Here is a 23,519-nt window from a genome sequence, read left to right on the forward strand (position 1 = left end):
GGGCTCCCCGTTCAGCCCTGGACGCGAAGCAGCACCACAGGCGGTGCAAAGAGACGGGGAACTTCTCGTCATCGTCACAATTATCAGCATTTGGTCCTGCACCATAAACCAAGCTGGAAAGGCACACCTGGCATGGCTGAACTGGGAGTCAGTCATAGAACCAGTGAATGGTTTGGGTTGGAAGGGATCTTAATGATCATTCAGTTCCAATCCCCCCGCCATGGGCTGGAACACCTTCTGCTATGAAGCAGTTGCTTAAAGCTCAGTCCAGCCTGGCCTTGAACACCTCCAGGGATAAAGCATCCACAGCTTCTCCAGGTAACCCATTCCAGGGCCTCACCACCCTCACAATAAAGACTTGCTTCCTGCTCAGCAATCCAAACCCAACCTCTTTCAGTTTAAAGCCATGCTCCCTTGTCCCATCACTCCATGTCCTGGTCAGAACTCCCTTTCCAGCTCTCTTGCAGCCCATCTGGGCACTGGAAAGTGCTTCAAGGCCTCCCCAGAGCTTGCCCTTCTCCTGGCTGAAGAACCCCAGCTCTCTCAGGCTGTCTCCACAGAAATGCTCCAGCCCTCTGATCACTTCCATGGCTCTCCTCTGGACTCGCTCCCACAGGTTCATCTCCTTATGTTGGAATGTGCATCAATGCTCCCCATCATGAAAGAACTCCACACCCCAGCCTAAAGAGCTGCCTCCTAGAAACTCTCTATACTAAACTTAGCACTTCTGCCATAAAACTACATCTCTGGACATCGATAGCTTGACAACAAATTTTTATTTTTAAACATGCAAATGTGAGAGTGGTAATAGAGCCAGACCAAACTTAAAGTAATACTTAGATTATTTTATCCTGGTTTTGTTGTGCAGGGTTTTGCTGTGTTGGCACAGTCACTCCACTGGACACCTCTGTAGTGATTAAGGTATTTGGAGCTATATGTGTGTATCCTTTCTGGCACATAAATTTAAACAGTTTTTTTTTTTAATCCAGCTCTCACACTGCTGCTACAGGTACAGTGAAGGTGTCTTTTTCAGAAGCAACTACACCTTATAATTTACAGAATTTCAATAATTAGCTTCTGCAGACTCATTACATACACAGACATCAAAAAGGGAAAATCAGCACTAATGGGGGAAGAGAAGTGGAAACAACTTGACTAAGGTGATGTCCCAGATCCATGTGTCACTAAACAGTGCCTGGCGTCCACCCCTTCCATCTCCAGTCCTGCTGGTTTCTGCCTCTTGGAGCAGCAGAAATGGAAATGAGTTTTCCAGCCTAAGGTAGTCCTGGAGAGGGAGGGTCAGGACAAAGAACATCTTCCTACCTTCCACAGCAGACTCACTGAGCAGCCTGGAAGCGCTGGTGTGCAAGTGTGGGCTGTGCAAAAGCTCTCAGCAGCAGGAGCCCCTCCAAGAAGCCATCTCTCTATTTCTGTGCAAACTCTTCAGCTGTCACAGCTTTTACTGCAGGCAGTGGCCAGTCTGCCCCAACAAAAGCAGATCTGACAGCCCTGCAGGGAATGTCCCAGCACAATCACAAGTACTGCTCCGTGGCTGCTCCCTGGACATCTCCACCAGGACCGTCCCTGAGGAGGGACCACCCATGTGGATCAAGGGCACCGCAGGGTCCCTAAGGCTGCCCATGGTGTCCCTTCCCCAGAGTCACCTGTCCTTTAGCACAGACCTGCCCAGACCACACTGAAGGCCAACTGAGCAACAGCAATTTCTGCCCCCACACCCAGACCCCACTGCACCAGGGCTGCACTGCCTTTCCCTCACCTCCCCTGGGCTCAAATGCCACGGGGACATCGGGGGAACAAGGGGAAACATCGTCTCCCACCCACACCTGCCAGGGACTCAGCGGGACAGGGGAGGCTGCATGTGAGCGGCCGGGTGTAACTTCCACCCTGTCCCTAGTGCCAAAAACAAGCATGTTAAAGCTAATCTACCCCTGTCTCAGCTCAACTGCTTTTCTGTGACTAAGCCCCTTATAATGGTTTTACTAAAATCCCCTTTTGATGGAAAAAATCCCAGCTGGAAGTTTCGGGCAGCGGCACAATGTGCAAGCCTGCGTGTCCCTTTCCCCGGCTTCACAAAAGCCTCTAATCGAGTGGAAAATTTGCTGGAGGCCAGAGGTTTAGGCCTGCAATTATTTTTTAAGGGATTATCAGGAGAGAATGGCAGCACTTACGACCCTCCCTCTCTTTGTGCTCTGCTCTGTGCTGCTTTCAGATGGACTCAGCCAGAAACCTAAACCACCGCAGCTGGATCCAGCAAAACCAGGGCTTGGCTGGGCAGCTTGCCTCCTCTCTGTCTCACAGGACAGATCCCAGACTCCAGGTTAGACGAGTCCCCATGCAATGAACAGAAGTGCTTTTCCACAGAAGCAACACTCTCAGATTTTTTTTTTTAAAGAAAAGCTTGAGAAAAAGCAAACTATTCCAGCCCCGTGAGCCTCAGTGAGAAACCAAGGAGCCAGGAGGGATGAGGTCCATTGGACAGGCTGGGCTTTGGCTCTGCAAAGCCATTATGTAGGAGGTCTTACACAAGTTCCTTGCAGCAGGCTCCAAAAAAGCCTTGGCAGGGAAGATGTGCACACTGTAACACCCAGCTTGTGAGGGCTCTGCTCCAAGGGTGGGTCCTGGCATTGGGGACCTCGGTGCTTTAGTGGCCTCTGAGAACAGTCCTGCTCCACTGAGGATCCAAAACAACTCAATGCCAGGCACAGAGCCACTCATGTCAGCACACTGAGCACAGGCAGGCCAGAGGAGAGGTGTGGAGGTACCAGTTGTAGGTTTCTCTGGGTCTGGATTGAAGGCACTTGAGACAGCAATTCATGTTTGGACTCAGGTGTTCATTATTCCTTATCAGTGAAACAGTCTCACTGCTGTGAGTTCAGCAGCAAGGCACAAAATGGCCAACAATCTCTTGATACAAGGTCTTTTAAGACTAAATTATCCAATTAAGAACTGACACCTAGATTATTTTCCCTTTTAACCCAATAACTGATCCCAAAGAGCCCCCAATGTGGACTTTTCTGCCCAATTACAGAATGCTACCCAAACCCATGAAGAAGGAGGAAGAAAAAGAATGAAGAGGAAACTCAGGATGACACCCTGTGCTCTCCATCTTGCTTCCATCCACAACACACTAAAAATCCCAAAACCTCAATTTCTCACCAAATGATCACCTACACTACTCTCTACAATCTATTTCACACTTTTGTGGATTCCAGTCTATCTTGAAGTCCAGGAAACTTTCTCCATGAATGAGGGTCAGTCAGTGCTGCCCTGGGGGTCAGGGCACCCCAGAGCAGACAGAGAAATATCCAGTGCCCTGGGTTTCCACAGAGAGGCACTGCTGGCCCTCCTGTCCAAGGGGCTCTGTGCCTTGCTCAGAGCTCCCAGGAGTGCCTGCACTCACACCTGGCCCAAAATCAGCTCCTCTTCCATCAAATTGCTACATGGTTCCAAACTAAGTGGCAGCTGCCACTGGGGCTTTTTGATCTTATTGTGCCTGGGTGTGCTCTAAAAGCACCTGGGCAGGCTGAGGGGCAGGATGCTTCCCTTCTGGATGCTGGTCAGACTCAAGCACTTTGGGGCAGGCCTTTAAGTAAAAAACTCAGCACCCGAGTGGTGTTAAACCAGAAATAATTAAAAAACCCTAGACAAGCACAGAGAAAAAGTCAAATGAGGTATTTGTGGAATTATGATGCCTCCAGGAGCTAGGTGGTGCCTAAGCAGTGGATTTTGATTTTGCAATTTTGAGTGCTGCCTAAATGTCATTTGGCTTTGTTTTGGTTTTTTCTTTGGATTGGTTTTTTTACCCCTCTCTATGTCATTATCCATATGGACACTGTTTTTGCAGGATTTAAAGACAGTAAGATAAAAAAACAAATGGCCAATGCTGCTCAAAATTACCCAGAAAGGCTGATATGCTTTGAGATACTCTGAGTCTGCTCTCCAGGAAAGCTTGTGAAATCCAGCATCCCAAGGTAAGGAATGCAGAGTCACCAGTAAGGAGTAGCACAGGATGTGACCTGTGTGATTCACCAGTGGCACTACAAGTGTAAGAACAGCTCCAGCCCCAACTTCTCACCCAGATAAATGGAGCACCATGCACAGTGCCACATTTAGAGCCATCCTTTGCTACCTCCAGGGAAGCAGATCTTCCTCCAGCCTGCTGTTCTCGAGCATCACTGGTGAGCCTTGCTGTTGGAGCCATAAGTCCTTCTGCTTATACAAATCTGCTCTCCACAGATAACCTTGAAAATCATTATCACTGAAACACCACAGACTTCCAGAGATCAGCATCCAAATTCTGCACAGGGGCAGGATTCCACATACTTGGATCATTTCTGAAAAGAGTTTATCCTACCTGTATACAGCCTGCAGCCACCTTACTCAACCACTTCTAGTTTACTTCTAATATTTTTTCTCCCTATCCACCTCAAATATTTTATTTTTTCCCCCCAGATTAAGCTGTGTTTTTAATGCTCTTCACAACTGGCAGCAGAAAAAAAAGTTGAGGAGTTTTCTGTTTCAAACAGCCTCTTCCATCCTGGAATAATACTCCTTTCCCTGAGTCCTCACACTCCTTTCCCTGCAGATGCAGCTCAGATGCTTCAGTCAGCCTTGTGAAGAGCCCAGTTACCAAGCTACATTGTACAGGTGGGTTTCTAGATGTATGATAAACATGTCAGGAAACTATTACTATCCTCACGAGTGTTGGTGTCCCTCAGGAGTTGAAACAAGAATTGTGATAATGTAAAGAGATTTTACCTCACTGGGATGTTACAAAGATTTCTCATGTTTCTATATTATAATATTGTTAAGGTACATATTATAATGAAGATACAACTTGTCACATGTTCATTTCTGTCCCATCCCTGCCACTTCCCTAAAGAACAAGCCCTGCAGACAGAAGGGTTTCAAAACACGTCTGCAGTTACTGCTCTGGAGCTGTGCTCTGTCAGAGGCTTGGTGTTGAAAGCACTGTCTATATGTTCAGCTGCAAATTGTTACAAACATTTAAAGAAATGAAGGACAAGTTATTCTTATTATAAAAGCTGGGGAGCTTCCAGGGCTGCTGGTGTGCCAGCAGAGGATCCAAATTCAGGACAGATAACCACAACAGAAGAATCTCCAAGTGCCTGAGGACCACCTATGCAACATTTCCACGTCTCATGCACCAGGTGCTGCTCCCTGGAGCACAGAAATTGGGCATGCACCCAGTGTGCCACTCCTCCCAGCTCCTGGCTTGCACCAGAACAATGTCACTGTCATACACAGCGACGTGCAGAGCAAGGAGCCAGCCCAGCCCAGAGAAATCTGTCATTTACCAGGAATATGTGGTGTCAGTGCAAACCCAGTCAACAGCTGGGAACTGGCAAGACATTCTTGAGGTATCACACTCACAACGCAGGAACAGAAAAACTGCTTTGCCCACAAGCACCCGAAAACTGCAGGCAGCTTAAGTCAAAGGCTTAAAAGGAGGCACAAAGAGAAGCTGGGGTCAGGCTCCAAGAGGGACACAGATTCAGAGTCCAGAAAAGAGGCTGCAGAGAGGAATTCATCCCAGCAGCAAGTGTCACTCTGCACACAGATGCACCTAACACAGCTCTGGTCACTCAGTCCACAGATCCTACACACTTCAAGGATGGGAGCACCTCACCATTCTGCATGAGCTGTTCTCAAAAGCTAAAGCTGAAATCCTGGCAATAGCTCCCCACTTTCTTTAAAAGTAAAAGAAAAATACCCACCCAATACAACAAAGAAATATAATTAAAAAACCCCATCCCAAATCAAGAGTCTGCTGCAGCACAGAATGAAAAAGTGCTTACTTTACTTCAGGAGCAGATTATATTTCTTATATCAGGCTGAAGGTGGCCATGGAATACATTCAGCACATGGATGCATTTCTGGAGGATCTTTATTTTAACAAATATGCAGGGAGAAAACCTCTCTCAATACAAATCCTATGGAAAATATTGCTCCTCTAGACAGCAGAGAGACCAGTTCTGTTTGTGTACTCAGGCACTGCATACATGAAGATATTTTAGAGGCCTCTATACTTAGCCGTTGTGGTTTCCATCTTTCCCAGGCCAGAGGTAGCTGTGTAAGCATATAGTCAGCACTAGCTAAACAAGTACTTTTGAAACTACTATTATTACCAAATTAGTTAAAGAAGGTCTCTTTTTATTTTTGTTTTTGAGGGGGGAAGGAAGGGGAAAATCTAGAGTTCAAGATAAAAGCATAAAAGCTCACAAAAAAAAAAAAAATCAAACCAAAAAAACCCACCCTGAAACAAAACCCCATCACCCTTCTAGCCCTTAGAGTGAGATGTGTTTTTTTCAGTATCTCTTTTAGATTAACTGCAGGCAGACCACTTCAGGTCATGCTTTCACCTGACCTCAGCAGGATGGCAGCCCTGGGTTTTCAGGGTTTTCCAGGGACACCAGGGTGCTCCAGGAAGCCACAGGGGTGACTCAGGCAGTCAGCTCCTTCCTCTGAGTCAATGCTGCCCCAGCACCACTCTGAGGGAGCTGACCTGTTGTCTCTCAGAGGAAATAAATGGGTACCTGACCACACTGGTGGCTGCTGAAGCCAACGCCAAGCTTGGCACAAACAGTGGCATTTGGCTACGTGACTGCTCCCTGTGTGTGTAATTACATTTCTGCTCTGTCCTGGATTGCTTCAATGGCTGCTGTGTTTCACCCAGCCCTAAATGCCATCTGAGGCTTGGAGGAACAGCATCCAGCACTGCCCAAAACTAAGAACCTGGAATTTTATTCTAACCCCACCTTTGGTTGGGTGCATGACCTAAGCAGGTCTCTCCCACCTTTTCCTCTCCCTTGCTTACCCCATGTGCAAAGGGGAGATCATGAGCAGAATCTTTTCTGTAAAATGCATTGAAAGACACTGGTGGAAAGCCCATAGTAAGAGAGCACCATAACAGTGAATTATGTGAGACAGTATTATTAATTAGGTATGCTGATTAAACATTCTGGGACTTTTTTCAGTAGAAAAGGCATCAGGGAAAATAAGGAAGATTTGTAAAGAAAGAAATGAAGTTTCTGGGTTTGATATAATCAAGACCTATGGCCTTTCTTTAATCCAAGAGAGCCTTGGATTAAGGACCAGACAGGTGTTTCCCCCTTTGATGTGAGGGAGTGCAGTGATGCCTACTCTACAGGAAATTCTCCAAAGGTGCTGAGCATTAACAGGAGGTTTTTTCCATAGGCAACTCTGCTGCCTATAATTACCTAAAGAAAAATTTGTCCTCTCCTTCCCTAATCCCAGGGCTCTGATCACATTCTGCGTTTGTGCTGGGGACTCCATTCTGGAGCCATCTGACATTTACAACACACAGTCTGAAAAACACTGAGGGGAAAACCCTGGATCTGAGATTTGGCACAAGCTTGCTGAGGGTTCACTGAAAGGTTCCCCAAAGGTTTGTGACTCTTCTCAGCACAATGGGAGCAAATTACAAGCACCGTATCTTACAGTTTGGGCAAGTAAAAAAATGTGATCAAACCTGGAAGCTTTGACCAAGATGCATTCGGAGAGTTTCAGTTCAGTTTAGGCATGAGCTCAGTTCCAAACTCACAGGCTGGAGCAGAGCACCCAAAGGATCTGCACTCACCTACATGGCAAAGGGCTCAGCTCAACACAGGTGACAGGGACTCACAGCAGACCTGGACACTACAGGCACAGACACAGCCATGGGAACACCAGCACTGAGGGTCAAAGAGGGAGCCACTTCTGAAGCAATTCCACCACCCATGCAAGTGGCTTGCAATTTTGAGCAGCCTTAGAGCTTGCAAATGGGATTCTCTCTGGACAAAACTGCACAGCAGACCATGCTTGAGGAGGAGGATACTCTGTGCATCCATGGGATCAGAAAAAAAAACCAGTCCAAAATGACACTGCCCCATCCCACAGTGCTCCTGCATGGGTGCCAGGTCTTCAGCACCACTGAGCCCCCTCCAGGTCTGCTCCTCCCGGCCCTCTCTGCCAGAGCCACCAAGAGCTGGGACTCTGCTGCCCAAGAGCTGGAATGCAGAGGTACAGCAGTACCCAACTGTTTGGGATATCTGCTTTTGAGCACCATCTGCTGGATATTACAACTCTTGATCCCCTCCAGGCCAGAGATGCTGGCAGGCTACCTGTGATCACCCAGCAAGATGCTGGGGTGTGGGAGCAGGGAGCCTGTCCCAGGCACCTCAGCATGCCCTGGCACACAACGTGCCAGTGCACTGTGTGAGGGCACCACAGTGGATAAACCAGTGTCCACTGAAAACAATCAGAGCCCAAAGAGACTCACACCACCAAGAAAAGTCAAATTGAGCTCAGCCTTCCCTACATGACTGAGCTGTTTACAACTCACTGAATCTGAATGAAACACTCTGCTGAAAATTATGCCTATGAGAACACCTAAAATGCACCGTTCCCCAGGAGGATGGACCTGCAAAGGCTCTGAGGATGTAAGATTTCCTCCTGCAGCTCCAACCTGCAGAGGTCACCTGTCCACCACAACGCTGGAGCAGATGACTGGCAAAGAGCAACTGAGACAGGCGAGACAAGATGGGCAACTGTCACCTTCAATCTACAGTCCATGAGGATAAAACCAGCAGCCTCATATCCTACACTTCAGCCTTCAGGTGGTTAGGAAGTTGTGGCCACCTCTGATCCCAGTAACCATTCAATGAGAGATGTTCTGGGATGCAAGGCTTAGGCAGTGACTCCTCTAAGCCAGTGTCCACTGTCAGGTGTCTCCCAGGAAGGCATTGCAGGTTTATAGGGCCAGGAAGAGCTTGTAAATGGCTACAGCTGGAAGACTGTCCAGGAGAAGGAAGCCCCACACACCTTCTAAATGAGCTAGAATAACATTAATAAACTGTGTGCAAGATTTTTATCCATATATCTAATCCTTTCTGCATTCTACTATGTTCTCAGTCTCAATTATTTATGTGCTGTAACAAAAAAATAAGCCTCACGCGTGTCAGATGTTTAATTTTGATTTCATTGGAAACCTTGCATTACATAAAAGTACACACAGGAATGCCTGGTTTACTTCTCTGTACTTCTACGTTTATATACTTCTGTCATGTTGCTTTTTATTACTCTTCATCCTAATGAAGGATGCACAGTCTTTTTCAGTCTTTCCACACCTGCAGGCATTTTCATCACCTTGTTCTGTTACATATTTGTAGCAGGGTGATCAGAAATGAACTCATGATATTTTATTTTTAAGATCCAGAGAATTGCTTGCCTTTCCACCAAGAAGATCCCACATATCCCCAATGCCAGCAGGCTCCTCCTCAGCCAAAGCCAGGGAAAAAGGGAGGAAGCAGGGCTTGTTTCACCCTGTCACACTGCAGAATTCACAACTACCGGAGCAGTTCTGTGCTTCCAGCCCATGCCAGCCGGCCTCGGCTGTGGTAAGGCAGCAAAAAGGCATTAACCCTGCTCCCTGCTAGGAAACAAAGTGTCTCACTCATTCCCGAGAAAAGTTAAAGGCACTCATTTCTGAGGGACTTGCGGGGAGGGCAGACACAGCGCAGCTCTCCCAAGATAGCTCAGAAATAACCTGGGAGGATCCCAGATGAAGGCTGGGTGTCTTCTTACATCTGTCTGGTTTCCGAGCTGGAGTGTAAACAGTGGCACATTAGCTCAGATTAATTACAGGCTGCCGGTGCTTCGCTTTCATGTAGCGAGCTCTGGGAACATAACACCACTGATAATTAAATAGCGCCTGCCATCAAAGGGCTCCAAACCACCCAGCAGAGCAGGCAGGCTGCTCGGGCAGGGCAGCAGCTTGGCAGGACACAGGAACACAGCACGCTTGTTTAGGAAATGAGAGATTTCTACTGAAACTACAGAGGGAATTATCACGTGTTTTACATTAAGTACTGTACAGTCAGACCTGGGCAGGATTAGCATCAGTGCCAGGATGATCCATTTACACACCACAAAGTTTTATATCCCATGAGAAAGATAATTTCTCCCATGATAAAACTCCCTACTTTTTTTTTTCCCACTGGAACAATGGCTCATTAATGACTGAAGAATAAAAAAAAGTTATGCCACACTTTGTTTTCTGCAGGGTGAGAAAAAGCAGAGAAAAACTTAAAGGAGTGTAGTTAATTTTCTGTGCCACCACATCCCCTCCTTCCCCAGCTCTTCCACACACACCACTGCCCACTGGCTATGTGAGATTTTGTGCCAGGCTCGCCAGGGTAGCAGTGTCAATACTGGGGAGGGTGACCAAACCTTCCTTCTCTTGTGCCATATCCCATCTGGGTTACCACATCCCCACTCATTTCCTTTTCTGTCCCTGCTTTTTCCAGACTCAAAGCTGCTTTTCTGGTCTTGCCCCATCCCCTTGAATCAATGCCCACCGAGGTCAGGGAAGACCATGGTCAGCTGGGATGGCTGAATCAATTGCTCCCCAAACCTGCAGCCCTGAACTCCTCTGATGTTCTCTCACACACCAAAATGAGGGGTCCATGTGGAAGCCAAAGGGACAGCAGGGCTTGCCAGGAGAGAGCTTTATGCTCTCACTTGGAACAAGGGGCAGAACTAGTGGAGGGTGCAGGTTTTTCCTGCCCACCACCTCACACTGCCTTGCAGAGAGGACTGGGAACCTGCAGTTCAGGTACCCAGCACCCCAAGATCAGCTGTCCTTTGCAAGCAGGATCTAAGGACATTAACAGACTGAAATACACACACATCCCTTTAGTATTCCCAGAGTAACTCAGAAACTCCAGCTTGAGCATCAACAGCACTGCTGAAGGGCAAAAACCTTGCACTGTCCTCATGAGCCCAGCACTATCACTGGGTTTCACACAGCCTGCCCTCTGTGCTGGGACAGTGACTGATTCAGCAAACTTCACCTTCCCCAGACTTAGGGCAAGGCCACAGATGCTCTCCAAAACCCACTTGGGCTGCAGCCTGCCCACTGACCTGGGACAGCCAGAAAGCCTGGCCAGGAGCAGATCCACAGCAATGACAGCCACGGGAAAAAGGGCTTGGGGAGAAATTAGGAGAGGAGCAAGCTTCACACAGGAGCAACACTGATTTTTGAATGGTTAATTGCATGTTTTTGTGATTTAGTTAATAACCTGAAGTGAGACACACACTGCCATGCTGCCTCCTCACCTAGCAGGGGCATCTTTATGACACACCATGCAGACTGCCATTGTCACATAATGGTTGAATAAAAGCTATGAATATTAAAAGCCATGAATATTAAGTCTGCACCCACAGAATCTGAAACAGCAGCTGGAACGCACTGTAAGGCACAAAGCAATAAAGTACAAGAAATTCAAGGAGACTGAAAGCTACCAAACTTCCACAATATTGCCAGTATTAATCAATTACTTACCCCCTTCCTATGAACCATGGACAGCCAAAAAGCAGGACCAGACACAGAGCTAAAGAGGAGCACTTCTCTGCTCTCTCACACTCCTGAGTACCAGAGAGGATAAACTACACCTGGGCTGGTTTAAATGGCAATTGCAATCATTTGCACTCTCAGCTGCTCACAGCTATCAGTGCCCAGGTAAAGCCCACTAAGGAAAGGAGCCAATCAGGCTTAGCAGAAGTCACAGAGGCTGGGTTAACCCCATAAACCTCATCTCCCAGCCCTCACCCTCACAGCTGAGCCCTCCACGTTAAATCTGGAAGCCTTTATTGCCATTAGCATGTCCCAGAGCCTCTGGATCTCTCACTTTAGACCAGGACCCCATGTGCCACGAGTTCTCTGCCAGCAAAGCTGGGTGGCTTTGGTCTGTAACATGTGGCTTGTGCAGCAGCAATATTCAGGGGCCCCAATGTGCTAGGCACTACACAGACAGAAATTAATTCCCATAGTTACTGTCCTCCTAGATAAATGTAAAACCTTATACTGAAGAGTTTTCTCACCTCCTTTCTCAGCAGGACAATCAAACAGCAATACTGGCATTCCTCTCACTTAGGCTTAAGGAAGAAGACTGAAAAACATATTGAGCTGCCAGAGATGTGACTGCAGCATGTCAGATGTGCAGGCAGGTGACCCTGGAGAGCTCATGGAGAAAGAGCAGGGGTTTCCACCCACTTGTTTGCCTGAGTATGTCCCCCAGAGCCCCAGCAGATTTATGTCACCAATGCAGCCACAGTGCCCTGCTGCTGTTATTTAGATGTGGCAGAGACAACAGCGAACTCAGGTGGGCTGTTTCCACCCCTTGGCACACCCCAGGAATATCCTCCTTTCTCCTGAAATCTCTCCCACTGCTCTAGCAGAAACAGCAGGGGACGACAAGCCAAAAAGCAGAACCAGAAACTGCAAAACCCAAGCCCTCTTTAGTCACCAAGCTGCATCTGTTGCTCCCACATTTTGTGGAAGGATACACGTCTGCTCCACCAGCAGTGAGAGCCCAAGGTCTCCAGCTGTCACTGTGCTGCCAGCACTGGGGCTCTGATATATTTAGAGCCCACAGCACCACACCAGCTCCTCTGCTCATTAAGCCACGATATTTGAGCTATGACTTTCATTGCTGCTTTCAAGGTAATCTATCTGAACAACCTCTCACACTGTAAATCTGGTTGCTGAGCAAGAAAAATATGGTTGCCCCAATGTGACAAAGTCACTGCAAGGAGCTCGGCTTTTTATTTAGAGAGCAGGTTTCATGTCTGTCTTGCAAGGACAAACTCTTGATCAAGACTGAAATTCTGGGTGAGACGACTGACCAATGCATCTGATCCAAGGCTGAAAATAAAAGCTGGCTTCCCACCTTAGTTTCCAAGTAAACTGCACCAAATGACGCAGCTCCCCATACTGCATTTCACAGGCAGCACAGATATATTTAGCCCAGCATGCCCCTCCCAAGGCACAGTGTGGGGCACAACTGGCTGAGCAGAATCCAGGCAGGACACAGGGAAACAAACCAGGCAAGCCATCCTCTCCTAGTCAGCAGCACGGCTCTTGTTCACTTGCTTTGTTTTAATATAAACAAACAAATAAAGCCCCAAAACAAGGAAACCTCGCAAGAGGAGTTGTATTTTCAGGTCAGGCAGCAAATCCAACAGTTGGAATTATGTCCTGGAAATCAGCAGTGCAACTTATTTGTGTTGTTGGGTGTTCTTTGCATTTCCATCTGAGAGTCAGACAAAACCAGCATCTACCCTTTCCCCAGAAGCTTCTGAGAGAAAATGGTGCAAACACCACACAACCATCAGTCCATGTGAACATAGAATCTCCTTCCATGGATGTGAAACAGGGAAAACCAGCCACCTGAACAGTGATATTTGGGTGCCTGAAGGAGCACACTGGCTGCTTTTGGGATCTAGAAAAGTGCCCAGGGGAGAGGAATTTCAGTAGTGTATAGACAACTAACTTGCAAATGTCTTGGTGTATTTCAGAAGACACCTCCCCTGCAAGATGTTTCCAGGGGATCATCCCAGGGCTGTGGGAAGGTTAGAAATTAAATGTAGCTCTAGAAGGCTGAGTTTTTGCCCTCAGGGCCCTGGGAAGTGATCTCCTCCTCAGCCTCCATCAAATCAGATAAAAACAAGCCAAATTATTGTGATTAGAATAACAGAAGGCAGTAGCTGCTCAGAAGCATCCACCAGGCAGGGGTTTGGCACCAGCTGGTTGTACAAGGTGATGAACCAGAGATGTTTCCAGCCAGAAAGCTACAAGAGGGCTGTCTGCCCTCTTTGGCACACAGGAACATGGGGCATCTTCTTGGCTTCCATGTGGGGCAATCTCCTGGCCTCAGCTGGAGAAATTAACACACTGAGGTCTTGGGCATAAAAGGCTTCTCAAATCAGGAAGATGATCCATTGCATGCTGGAAATGAATCAAGAAATCACAGCAAAACATAACAAAGCTGTGTGAACAGGAGTATCCTGTCAAGACCCCTGGCTGCAGCTTTGCCTAACAGGGCTGGCTTTAGTTCAAGTCTCTGGGAAACTCTGACTCCAAAGGATGAACCTTCAGCTCCGAGCTGGCCCAAGCAGAGCGCGATTCCTTAAGGAGCCCTCAGTGCAAAACACAAACTCACTTTTCTTATCGTCTTCCTCACCCCCAAAGGGGAGGCAAGGTGGAGTCAGGAAAGATTTGTGGCCATGATAAGACTTTAATGTCTGAGTAATGCTCCAAGCACAGAGACTTTTGATTTCTCAGCCTTGCACCACCTCACCCTCTCCTGTGACGACTTAAGGGGCCGAGTGGAGTGGCTGTCTCCTAGACTTTCCCTCCTTTGTGCTCTCTTCAGGCCTTAGACCCATGTCCTTCCCTCAGCCAAGAGAGGCCAAGCACAGCTTTTTGCTCATGTTATTGCTGCCCCAGACAGCCAGGAGAGGAGACAATTATTTAAAGATGTGCAGAGTGAGACTGGGATATGATTGTAGTTACTGGCCCCTGGGCACCCTGCAGCAGACACCACAATGTGCTGAGACATGAATAACCCTCCTCCTGCAGGAGAGCTGAAGAAACCTCTTTTCCTTATCACACTTTTTAAAAAGCAATAAAAGATTTTTCTCTAATTAGAGGTTGAAATATTGTTTTTCAAAACTCCTGCACGTCATTCCTATCCAACAGGTTGTGTTTGTGTCACTGACAATGTCTATTACCCAAACACAGAGAAATGACAGGCATAGCTTCTTATCCCTGACTGGGTGAGTGCAATGCCTGGAACCAAATTTATAATAAAAATATTTGAAGTTAAGATTCAAAATTCAGTTCTCTTCAGTAGTTCCTGCTTTAGCACGCTACCACTGTATCCATGATGAAAATCACTTGTTAAAGTACAAAGACCACAGTAAGCTCTTCAAACACCACTCTAAATACTGGCCAAAAAGGTTAAAATACTCACCTAGCTCATCACTGTTCCAGTGATGTAAGGTTTCCAACAGTCCTGCCATACACAAGAGAGGTTTCTGTGAGAACCAGGCTTTTCCCCTGCAAGAACAAATCTCCCCCTCGTTTAGATTAATTGATTTCACACATAGTTGTTTATGTGTGTGGCCTCCCTTGATTTTCTGAGCTCTCCTCACTCCAAACAAAACAGCTTAGGGATGTAGATGGAGCCAACTGCATCTGGGAAGAGGGGAGATAACACCTCAAAGCCAGACAGAAAAGGACATTTCTTGCTTCAGAGGCTTTTCTCTGGATGACACTTTGAGGCAGCCTGACAAAAGCTTGCTTCTGGGGCACACCATAAAACTGCTTCAGAGACACAGTGCACAGAGCCCGGCAGGAAAAACCTCCCCACAATGGTGGGCAGGGGCAAAAGGAACTTCTGAGGAGAAAGATATATGGCAAGCTGTGGGACTGCAAACAATAGACGAACCAGAAACTGTCTTAAATTTTAAAACATCCTGATTTCACATAACAGCTTGTAGCTAGACTGGGAGAGCACCAGGATCCTCATTTGTGTATGGAACATGTAGCAGGCAGCTGTGCACTACCAAACGCTGGTTCAGAAGGAAAATTTATCTTTGGAAAGAAATCTGGGTATTAATTTGAAAGCACAACACAGAGCAAGAAAGATTCACTGCCCTTAGCCTCTCCAGCCATGTGGATGCACCACGGGTTCAATCTGCACTGAATTACAACTCATCACTGACAAAGCACTGAAGTAGCCAGCCAGCAAAACCCGTGGAAATACACTTTTGTGGATCTGGTCAGAGAACAGAATCTCAGTTCCCCAAGAAGGGCTGGGATTTCAGCATTTGCCTGCATCCCAAACAGGGATGAAAGGTCAAAACATTACATTATTTCATAATATGAACAATTCCAAATGGTCTTGATTTGAAAATGCAGGGGTGGGAAGGAAGATATTATTGACTGAAACAAAACATTCAAAATGTTTTAGCAGAATTTTCTCTGTCTACCAGCACTGTACAAATGTGTGGGACCTGGAATCCTGTCTTCCATTTTCATCCCCACTGTGCAAAAAAGAAAAAGATGTGGACAGGCTGGAGAGGATCCAGAGAAGGGCCACAAAGATGAGGAGAGGCTGAGAGAAGAGGGTCTTGACAAAAGAAGGCTTAAGGGAGATCTTATCACCATCTTCCAGTATTTAAACGGTGGCTACAAAGAAAATGGAGACTCCCTTCTTACAAGGAGCCACATGGAAAAGATTCAGGGTAATGGGTTACTCCTGGGGAGATTCCAACTGGACAGAAATGGAAAATTTCACACAATGGAAACCATCAGCCTTTGGAATAATCTCCCAAGGGAAATGGATTCCCCAACATTGGACACTTTCAGGATGTGCTGGACATTGTGCTGGGCCATCTTGTCCAGACTGTGCTTTTGCCAAGAAGGGCTGGATCAGATGATCCTTTATGTCCCTTCCAACCTGTTATCCTGCGATTCTGTGAAAATGAAACGTTGATCCAAAAGGAGAGATTTTGGGTGTTGACGTGAAATTTAAACTCTTGTTCTGGATATCAACATAAAATGACATTTAAATGTCAATTGGAAACAGAAATCATTAGGTTTTGAAACATCACTACAGAAAAGCATGTTTTCTTCTGGAAATTTCAATTTAGATCAAACCATGTTTTCTTCTGGGAGCTTTTTTTTTTCATTTTACCAGCTCTGTGTTTGTTTGTTGTGCTGCTTGAGGACTGGACATTGGCTGCAGGCATACAGATGTCTGCACTGAGGTTATCCACACTGGAGATTCCTTACAGAAGTCCAGGAACACACTGGCACCCAGAGTTTCTTAGGAACCTGAACTGTTACAGAGTAATTAGCTGTTAAAATTTAGGGAAATGGTCCAAGGTGTCAGATGAGTAACAAACAAACTCACTTTGCTCACAGAGGAGGAGTGGGGTCTGCAGATACTTCTGGATGCCCTCCAAAGCATCACACAAGATTGCACATCTCTCTCCAAAGGCTGGCTTTGCAAAACCTTGGAGAGGAAAAGGCAAGTGTGCCTCTGGAAGCACTAAACTACCTCTGAAAACTCATACTTATTTGATATTATTCCTTTGCAGAAATAAACTCTACATACAAAAACCCTAACTCCAACCTCAGTAACCCACAAAATTTTTGTGCAGACACCTTTAGGCAGATGTGTAACTTTAAGCACTCTCTGCCCTGTGCAGGACCCACCAGCCAAAGGCTGCTGTGGAGGCAGGGACAAGGACAGAAAGCAGCATTTCCCCAACACCTGCTGCTTCACACCCACGGGACAAGGGCACAGCACAACTCACAGGCACTAGTCACAGATGCAAGGCCTCAGATTGGTACTCATCAGGACAGTCTGGCAGATCCAGCCAGCACAATGCTGAGGCATGCCAAGGGAAAGCCTTGCCTCGGCAGGAGTGACAGGACCAGGGGATGAATTTGATGTGATGATTTTGGTGTTGAAAGCCAAAGGCTTCTGTACATGTGGACAGAGCAGCTGAGGGGAAAAGTAAAATGGAGGACAAAGTTTTTCAGCTTTGTGAAGATCACCACCTCTTTTATCAACTGGGAAGTAAGAGATAACATTCCTTGTTGCCTCAGGGAGGTGCAGGAATTGTAGAGGTAACCAGCAAAGCTTTCCATGCCTGCTCTGAGGCATCCTGTGGTGGCCAGCTTCCATCTGCCCAGCTGGGGATGGACTGCATGGAGCACCAGATTTGCCAACTCAGATCTCACTCAGGTTTACCAAAAGCAGCAACAAACTGACAGAACTTTCTTAATAGCAGCAATAAATGGACAGAACTTTCTCTCTAATGTATTCAAAACACATTTCCTAGCTCAGCCCTGTCCATAAGGTAAAGTAAGGCTTAGGTAGCACAGACTAACTGTGTCTAAACTTAACTGCTATTCCTATTGCTTCCAGCTTGGTTTTATGCTTGACTTGAAAGCATTACCTGGCCTCTCCAAGCAGGGCCTGGTCCAGACTTTCAAGTTACCCCACTAAAATTTTTTTAGTTCAAGAAATGGGGAAAAAAAAATATACACACTCCTGCCAACACGCCAGTGTCAGCTGTGCTGACAAAGATGCCTCCATGGTCACAGCTGTGCCCACAGAAAATGCTGTGGCTCCCCTTCTTTCACAGGCTGTGGCACAGACACAGTCTAACACAAGCAGCCACACTCAGACAGTAAATTGTTCCTGGTGTGTGAGTCTGACCTAATTGGCACCATTTTCCTGGAAGATAAAGAAGTTTTACGTGTCTTGTAGATAAAAGTTTGGGTTGTTACCTGCAGTGGGGTTTTATACCACTGGGGTGCAGCTGTTGTTGTGCAGAAATACAGAGCCTTACATCTTCTCAGCATGCTGTGGAGGAGAGCTTTTGAGCCTTCCAGCAGGCTCCTTGGAAAACAGCAGAGATGCTGAAAGAGCCTGTGAAGCTTCAGTAAAAACTGAACAAAGCCAGTGCTGCACTTACCAGGCTTTCCCAGCTGAAAAACCTCCTTGCCATTCATAAAAATTATTAGAAGTGCATTTTGAACACTGGCAAAACTCCCAAACAGCTAGTTAAGAATAGGTGGAAATGGGGAATAGTTAAAAAAAAACAGAAGAGAAATCAGGACAGGCAATTGGTCATAACTCACAGGAGCACTCACTCCACTCTACCTGCACCCCAGGCTGTGAAATCTCCACAGGTGGAGTAACAGCTGCAGCCACCCACAAGGCTGCAGATGCTGCTGTGAAACCTGGTTTGTGCACACCACACACGGGAGCAGGAGCTGACATTTTGGTCTAAAACCAGAAACTTCCACTGCAGTGTAAAGAATGATGGGGCTACCCCATAAATATCTGCATAATCTCAGTGTAAGACTGTAAAGCTTCAGCTTCAGTCAGTTTTCAGAGATGCAAAACTGGGCAAAATTGACCGTGACAGGAAAATTGACAGGACACTACAAACCTTCCCAGCTGTGACACAGAAATGATAATGGCAAAATACTTACTAAACAAAACCCTGACATGCTGCCAGGACCAGTATTTACAGTAATTATTAACAAATTTGAGCCACAGAATATAATAAAGGAACCTGTAGAATTGCTCGAGCTGTAAAAACAGAGGAGGAAAAAAAAAGGAACTTAATTTGCCTTTGTACAGTATCAATTTTTTATGATTGGAGACAATTTCGAAGTGCTCAGGAACACCTCAGGGAGTAATGAACCTGACAGTCACAAAATTATTTTTTCTGAAAAATGTTCCATTAATGAAGACATGCTTGGGCTCATACATCTCTCTCGACACTCTGTGATACATAACAAAGCTCAGAAAGGTTTTCCAGCTAGGCAAAGGGAGATTCTCATTTAATTTGCTTTACAGCTCCAACTTGTCCATAACAGAGGTGCTACAATGCTTCAGGACTCAGTTAAACAATGGCAGCAAACCAGCCAAAAAAGCTAAATACAGAACAACTGGAAAAGGAAGACAACTTTAGAGAGACCACTGAAATATTAGTATTCCTGTGACTTTTGTTAACCCTGTGTCCTTAATGATGGACAAAAACAAATCCAAAACACATGTTCCACCCAATCACTTCAGGCTCCCTCACCTCCAATGGAGATGGGAGAGCTTGCAGAAAACATATTTTCCCTCAAATCCTTCAATGTGTGTTCACAAATCTCTCTCTCTATACAAAGACAAAATGTTGCTCTGCTTTTCTTCCCCTAAGACAAAAACTATCAAACCCTTTGAGCCTTTCCCACGAGCTGCTACTTAAAACCATAAATTAATCAAAACCAGGAGCTCTTTACCCATCCCTGCACGCAACAGTGCCATGAGCTCTCCGGCCACAGACCCATTCCCAGGAAAATTCACTCATCTGAGTGGTGCATTCTGCATTAATTCATCTCATTCTGTTTTGCTCCAGAGGCTGAGATGAAGCTTTGCAAAATGAACTAGTCACTTTGAATAATCAAGGCCAGACTACTCAAGAATGCCCAAGTATCCGAAATAGCTGAACCTCAGGGAAAAACGGGACCTTTGACAGCATTTGGAGCTGGATACCCCAAATCAGCAGTCATGACAGCCCTGGCCTGCATTACCTTTGCTCTGAATGTGTGAGCTTTAAACCCCAGGCCACCGGGTTAGCTCAAAGAGGGGCAGAGGAGGCCAGGGCTCAAACCACCCCTCTCATGTGGCAGACCACAGCATTAGCTGCAGGCATGCCTGGAAAGGGAGAGCAGGCAGGGGTCTCCTGCAGGGTTATGCAGGACACGAAAGGTTTCATCCTGATGGTTTTATTTAGATGGAGAAGGCTGCCAGGTTGGGCTGTATTTACTATCCCAAACTCTGAAATGCTAAAGAAAGCAAATTCTATCCAGCCTGACAGAAAGAGGAGCATTCCTTTCCTCTGCTTGTCCCTCTCTCCAGCTTTTCTGAAGATGAGGGACACATCACTCACTTCTCAAACAAACCAAAAGCCAGCTTGGGGAAGCCCAGCTCGGAACAAAGTGAAATAAGGAAGATGCCTTTGCAGGGAAGCACCTACTGGATCCCTATGGGAGCAGAAAGAGGCACTGTCCCTTTAGAGCTGGCCAAGGAACAACTCAGCATGCCTGGTCTCTCTGGGAGCAACCACAGCCAGGGAGGAAAACTGTGGGCTACAGTGGGACAAGGAGAGATTTCCTGAAGCCCGCTGCAGAATAAACACTCCGAGATGAGAGGACAAGGGACCCTCCAGTCCTGAGGGCTGTGCAACCAGATTTAAAAATAAAACCTAGGAGAGGGAGAACTGGCTTGCCCAGGAGCTTGAAAGAGCCAGCACGCAGCGAGAAGAGGGAGCGAGCAGCAAACCACGGGGCCGAGGCAGCCAGGAAACGCGGCAGCAGCAGCCAGAGCCACAGCCCAGCCACAAGAGAGCAGGTCGGCTTGGGAGGGATGGGGCTGGCTGGGCAGTTAAATTTAGACAGGTAAACATTCCGGGGGGAAGAGATGGGGTTCACACAAGCCTCATGTTTGCCACTGGAGCCCCTGGGGAGAGCCCTTCAAAGAACTGCTCGGGGGCTGAGGCACCTCGGAGTGGGGCTGTCGGGGCCGTGGGTTGGGAGCACACAGCTCTGTGGCGCATCTTTAGCCCAGCCTTTGCTCCAAGCATCCTCCTGCCTGGCAGCATCCCCAACCAGCAGGAAAGCTGCTGAGAGAAGCATGGAGGACACTGCAGCACAAGGAAAGGTGCAAATCCTGAGTGTGCAGGGTCCAAAGGGACCTTGCAAAGGAAACGTACCAGAAGAAACCCAACCAGCAGTATGGCTGTGGGCATTTTGTGTCACAGCCTTTTTGAGCTCCCTTTCTGAGGGGAAAAAGAGTAAAAGAACCAAAACCAAGGAGTTAGTCTTGCAAACTCAGCCAGCCTCTAGAGCTCGATTTATCCAGACTCTGTGAAGTGGAGAGGACACACAGCACTCCCCGCTCTGCCCTGCCCTGCCTGCAGCCCTGAGAGCTCCCAGGCTGTTTCACAGCTCCAGTGGAAGGGAAGGATCCCCACAGGCATCCCAGGCTGTTTCACAGCTCCAATGGAAGGGAAGGATCCCCACAGCATCCCAGGCTGTTTCACTGCTCCAAGGACATGGGAAGGATCCCCCCAGCATTCCAGGCTGTCTCACAGCTCCAAGGAGAAGGGAAGGATCCCCTCAGGCACACACACCACAGCCACTGCAGAGGGCTGCCAGCAGCCTGCAGTTCCAAGGCAGGGAGAGCATCCCCATGCTGGGGAGCTGCTGTGCCAGGAGTGAGCATCCCCAGGGACCCCCGGCCCCACCTCTCACTGGGCAGGGCAAGGCCTGCCTGAGCTCCATCAAATCCTAAACCAAAGCCTGGAAGGGGGTGGTGGATCACAGGCTCTGTAATTCCGCCCATATGGTCGCAGCCAGTTGTCTCTTGAGCCCAAGAACTTGCACTTTGGTGGAATGTCCCTTCCACAGAGACACCCCCTCTCCACTGGAAGATTTTAAGAGGAGGAGAAGCAAATGCTGCCTTTGGTTTGTTCTGAAGGTTGATCACCCTGCTGTTAAAACACTACCTGTTTCTAACAGATCCTAAATGCCCAACCACATGCCTTAAGTCCTCTTGAACTGGAAAGCTCTCCAAGCACCAGCTCCTTTCAGGGCTGCTGAAAGCAGTCAGGTATCCCACCATGCTACATCTTAATGTTTGTTCTCAAATGCCACACAGGTCCTCATTCCTTACATCTCCCATTAGAAAAGGATTTTTTGTAGTCTGGGAGAAACTCCTCTGAGCCCTCTCTGCACTGCCTTCAGTTTTAATAAAGTCTGTGTGCCTACTCCCAAGAAGTGAAGATCCCTTTCTAGGCAAAAATGGAATTAAATCACAGACTTGCCTGTCTTACATAGCATGCCTTGGCTGTCCATATTCTGATTTTACAAGTACTGTGTTTAAAAGTCTCTCTGAAAGGCTCAGTGTGTGTGTGTGTGCATGTGTGTCCAATTTATCTGGAAATGATGAAATGGTTTTTCACTCGAACTTTGATCAGCTGCTAGAAAAAAAAAAGATCTTATGAATAGAAACAATTTATATTCATTTAAATGAGCAATCGTGCAGTTTTCAGAAAAGAGCTATTTCCCTGTGTGCCTTGAAATCCAAACCCAACAACTTCAGGACAAAAGGCTCAAGATGTGAAGCAGTCCAGAGACAAAGGGGCCTACTGGGCGAGAGAAAGGGACAAATAGCTTAAAGGTAACTTTAAATTTCACAGTATTTGATCTCTTCCTAAAAGAACAAGCTCCTGGAGACTTTGCTATACAAGAATGCTCATTTTTCTTTAAAACACAGGACCCTCAACTTTCTAGACCCAGCTCTTTCCAAATTTCTATTTTCTTTCAACTGATGTAATGAACTCTGGCAGATTGGGAGGGAAAGGGCTGAGAAAGAAGATTTCTCAGGGCTGGGAGCCTGCAGCCACAACTTCAGTTTCAGCTTTCCTGAACTGAGATCAGTCACATGTGGAAGGACATTTTCAATGTCTATGCACCAGAGACAAGGGAAAGGACACAGGGGACGCTGACAGCTCCTGAGAGGAGAGGTGGGCCAACACTGAAGGAGCCTGGGGGGACTCCTTTCCAAAGGGAAGGGATCTGCTGCACACACTCCTGGGCACAGAAATGAAAGAGCCACGGAGATGTGAGCAGGGGAAACCCAAGGCTGGGATGAGGCCAGCTCACTTCCCCAGCTCACACTGGCAACTCATCCTCATGCTTCTCTCCTCACAGACTCAGCTATTTTCTTTAAAGAAGGATAAAAGCCCCAAATAGTTGTGCTAGCTTCTCTGCACACGTGGCAACTCATCCCATACCCTGGATGTTTGGGGTGAAAAACACTCCACCTGAATTCTGGCAGAGCCCAACCTTTCCCTTGGCTAAACCCAGGTGTCCATGCACAAGATTAAGAAGAGTCTGTCTCTTGCCAACCTTGAGAAAGCCCACCTCTTTCTCTTTTGGGAAGAAGAGCATGGTTCTTCTTCCTAGCTTGGTTCTCCATGTACAACTGCACCTGACAGAAGACAGGCACCTGCAGGTGAAAGTGCCACCATCAGAAAAAGTGGTCCCTTCA

The 23,519-nt window shown here is 47.2% G+C and overlaps 1 protein-coding gene across 4 annotated transcripts in view; it reads right to left on the reverse strand.

Annotated features, from left to right (window-relative positions):
• Positions 1–23,519, reverse strand: part of WNT5B (Wnt family member 5B) — a 67,382-nt gene that overhangs the window by 41,888 nt on the left and 1,975 nt on the right. The window contains exon 1 of one of the 4 annotated variants that reach the window (XM_074538911.1): positions 11,926–12,043. The exons of 2 other annotated variants lie outside the window; for them this stretch is intronic. Coding sequence is in view for 1 of the 2 variants with exons in the window: in XM_074538907.1 (XP_074395008.1) it covers positions 11,387–11,404 (18 nt within the window). In the remaining variant the exon portion in view is untranslated. Of the gene's footprint in view, positions 1–11,386; positions 11,547–11,925; positions 12,044–23,519 lie in introns of those variants that run through there. One more of the 4 variants, XM_074538907.1, reaches the window with a different exon arrangement.

This window comes from Zonotrichia albicollis, chromosome 4 (genome assembly GCF_047830755.1).
Source record: "Zonotrichia albicollis isolate bZonAlb1 chromosome 4, bZonAlb1.hap1, whole genome shotgun sequence".
Lineage (NCBI taxonomy): Eukaryota > Metazoa > Chordata > Aves > Passeriformes > Passerellidae > Zonotrichia > Zonotrichia albicollis.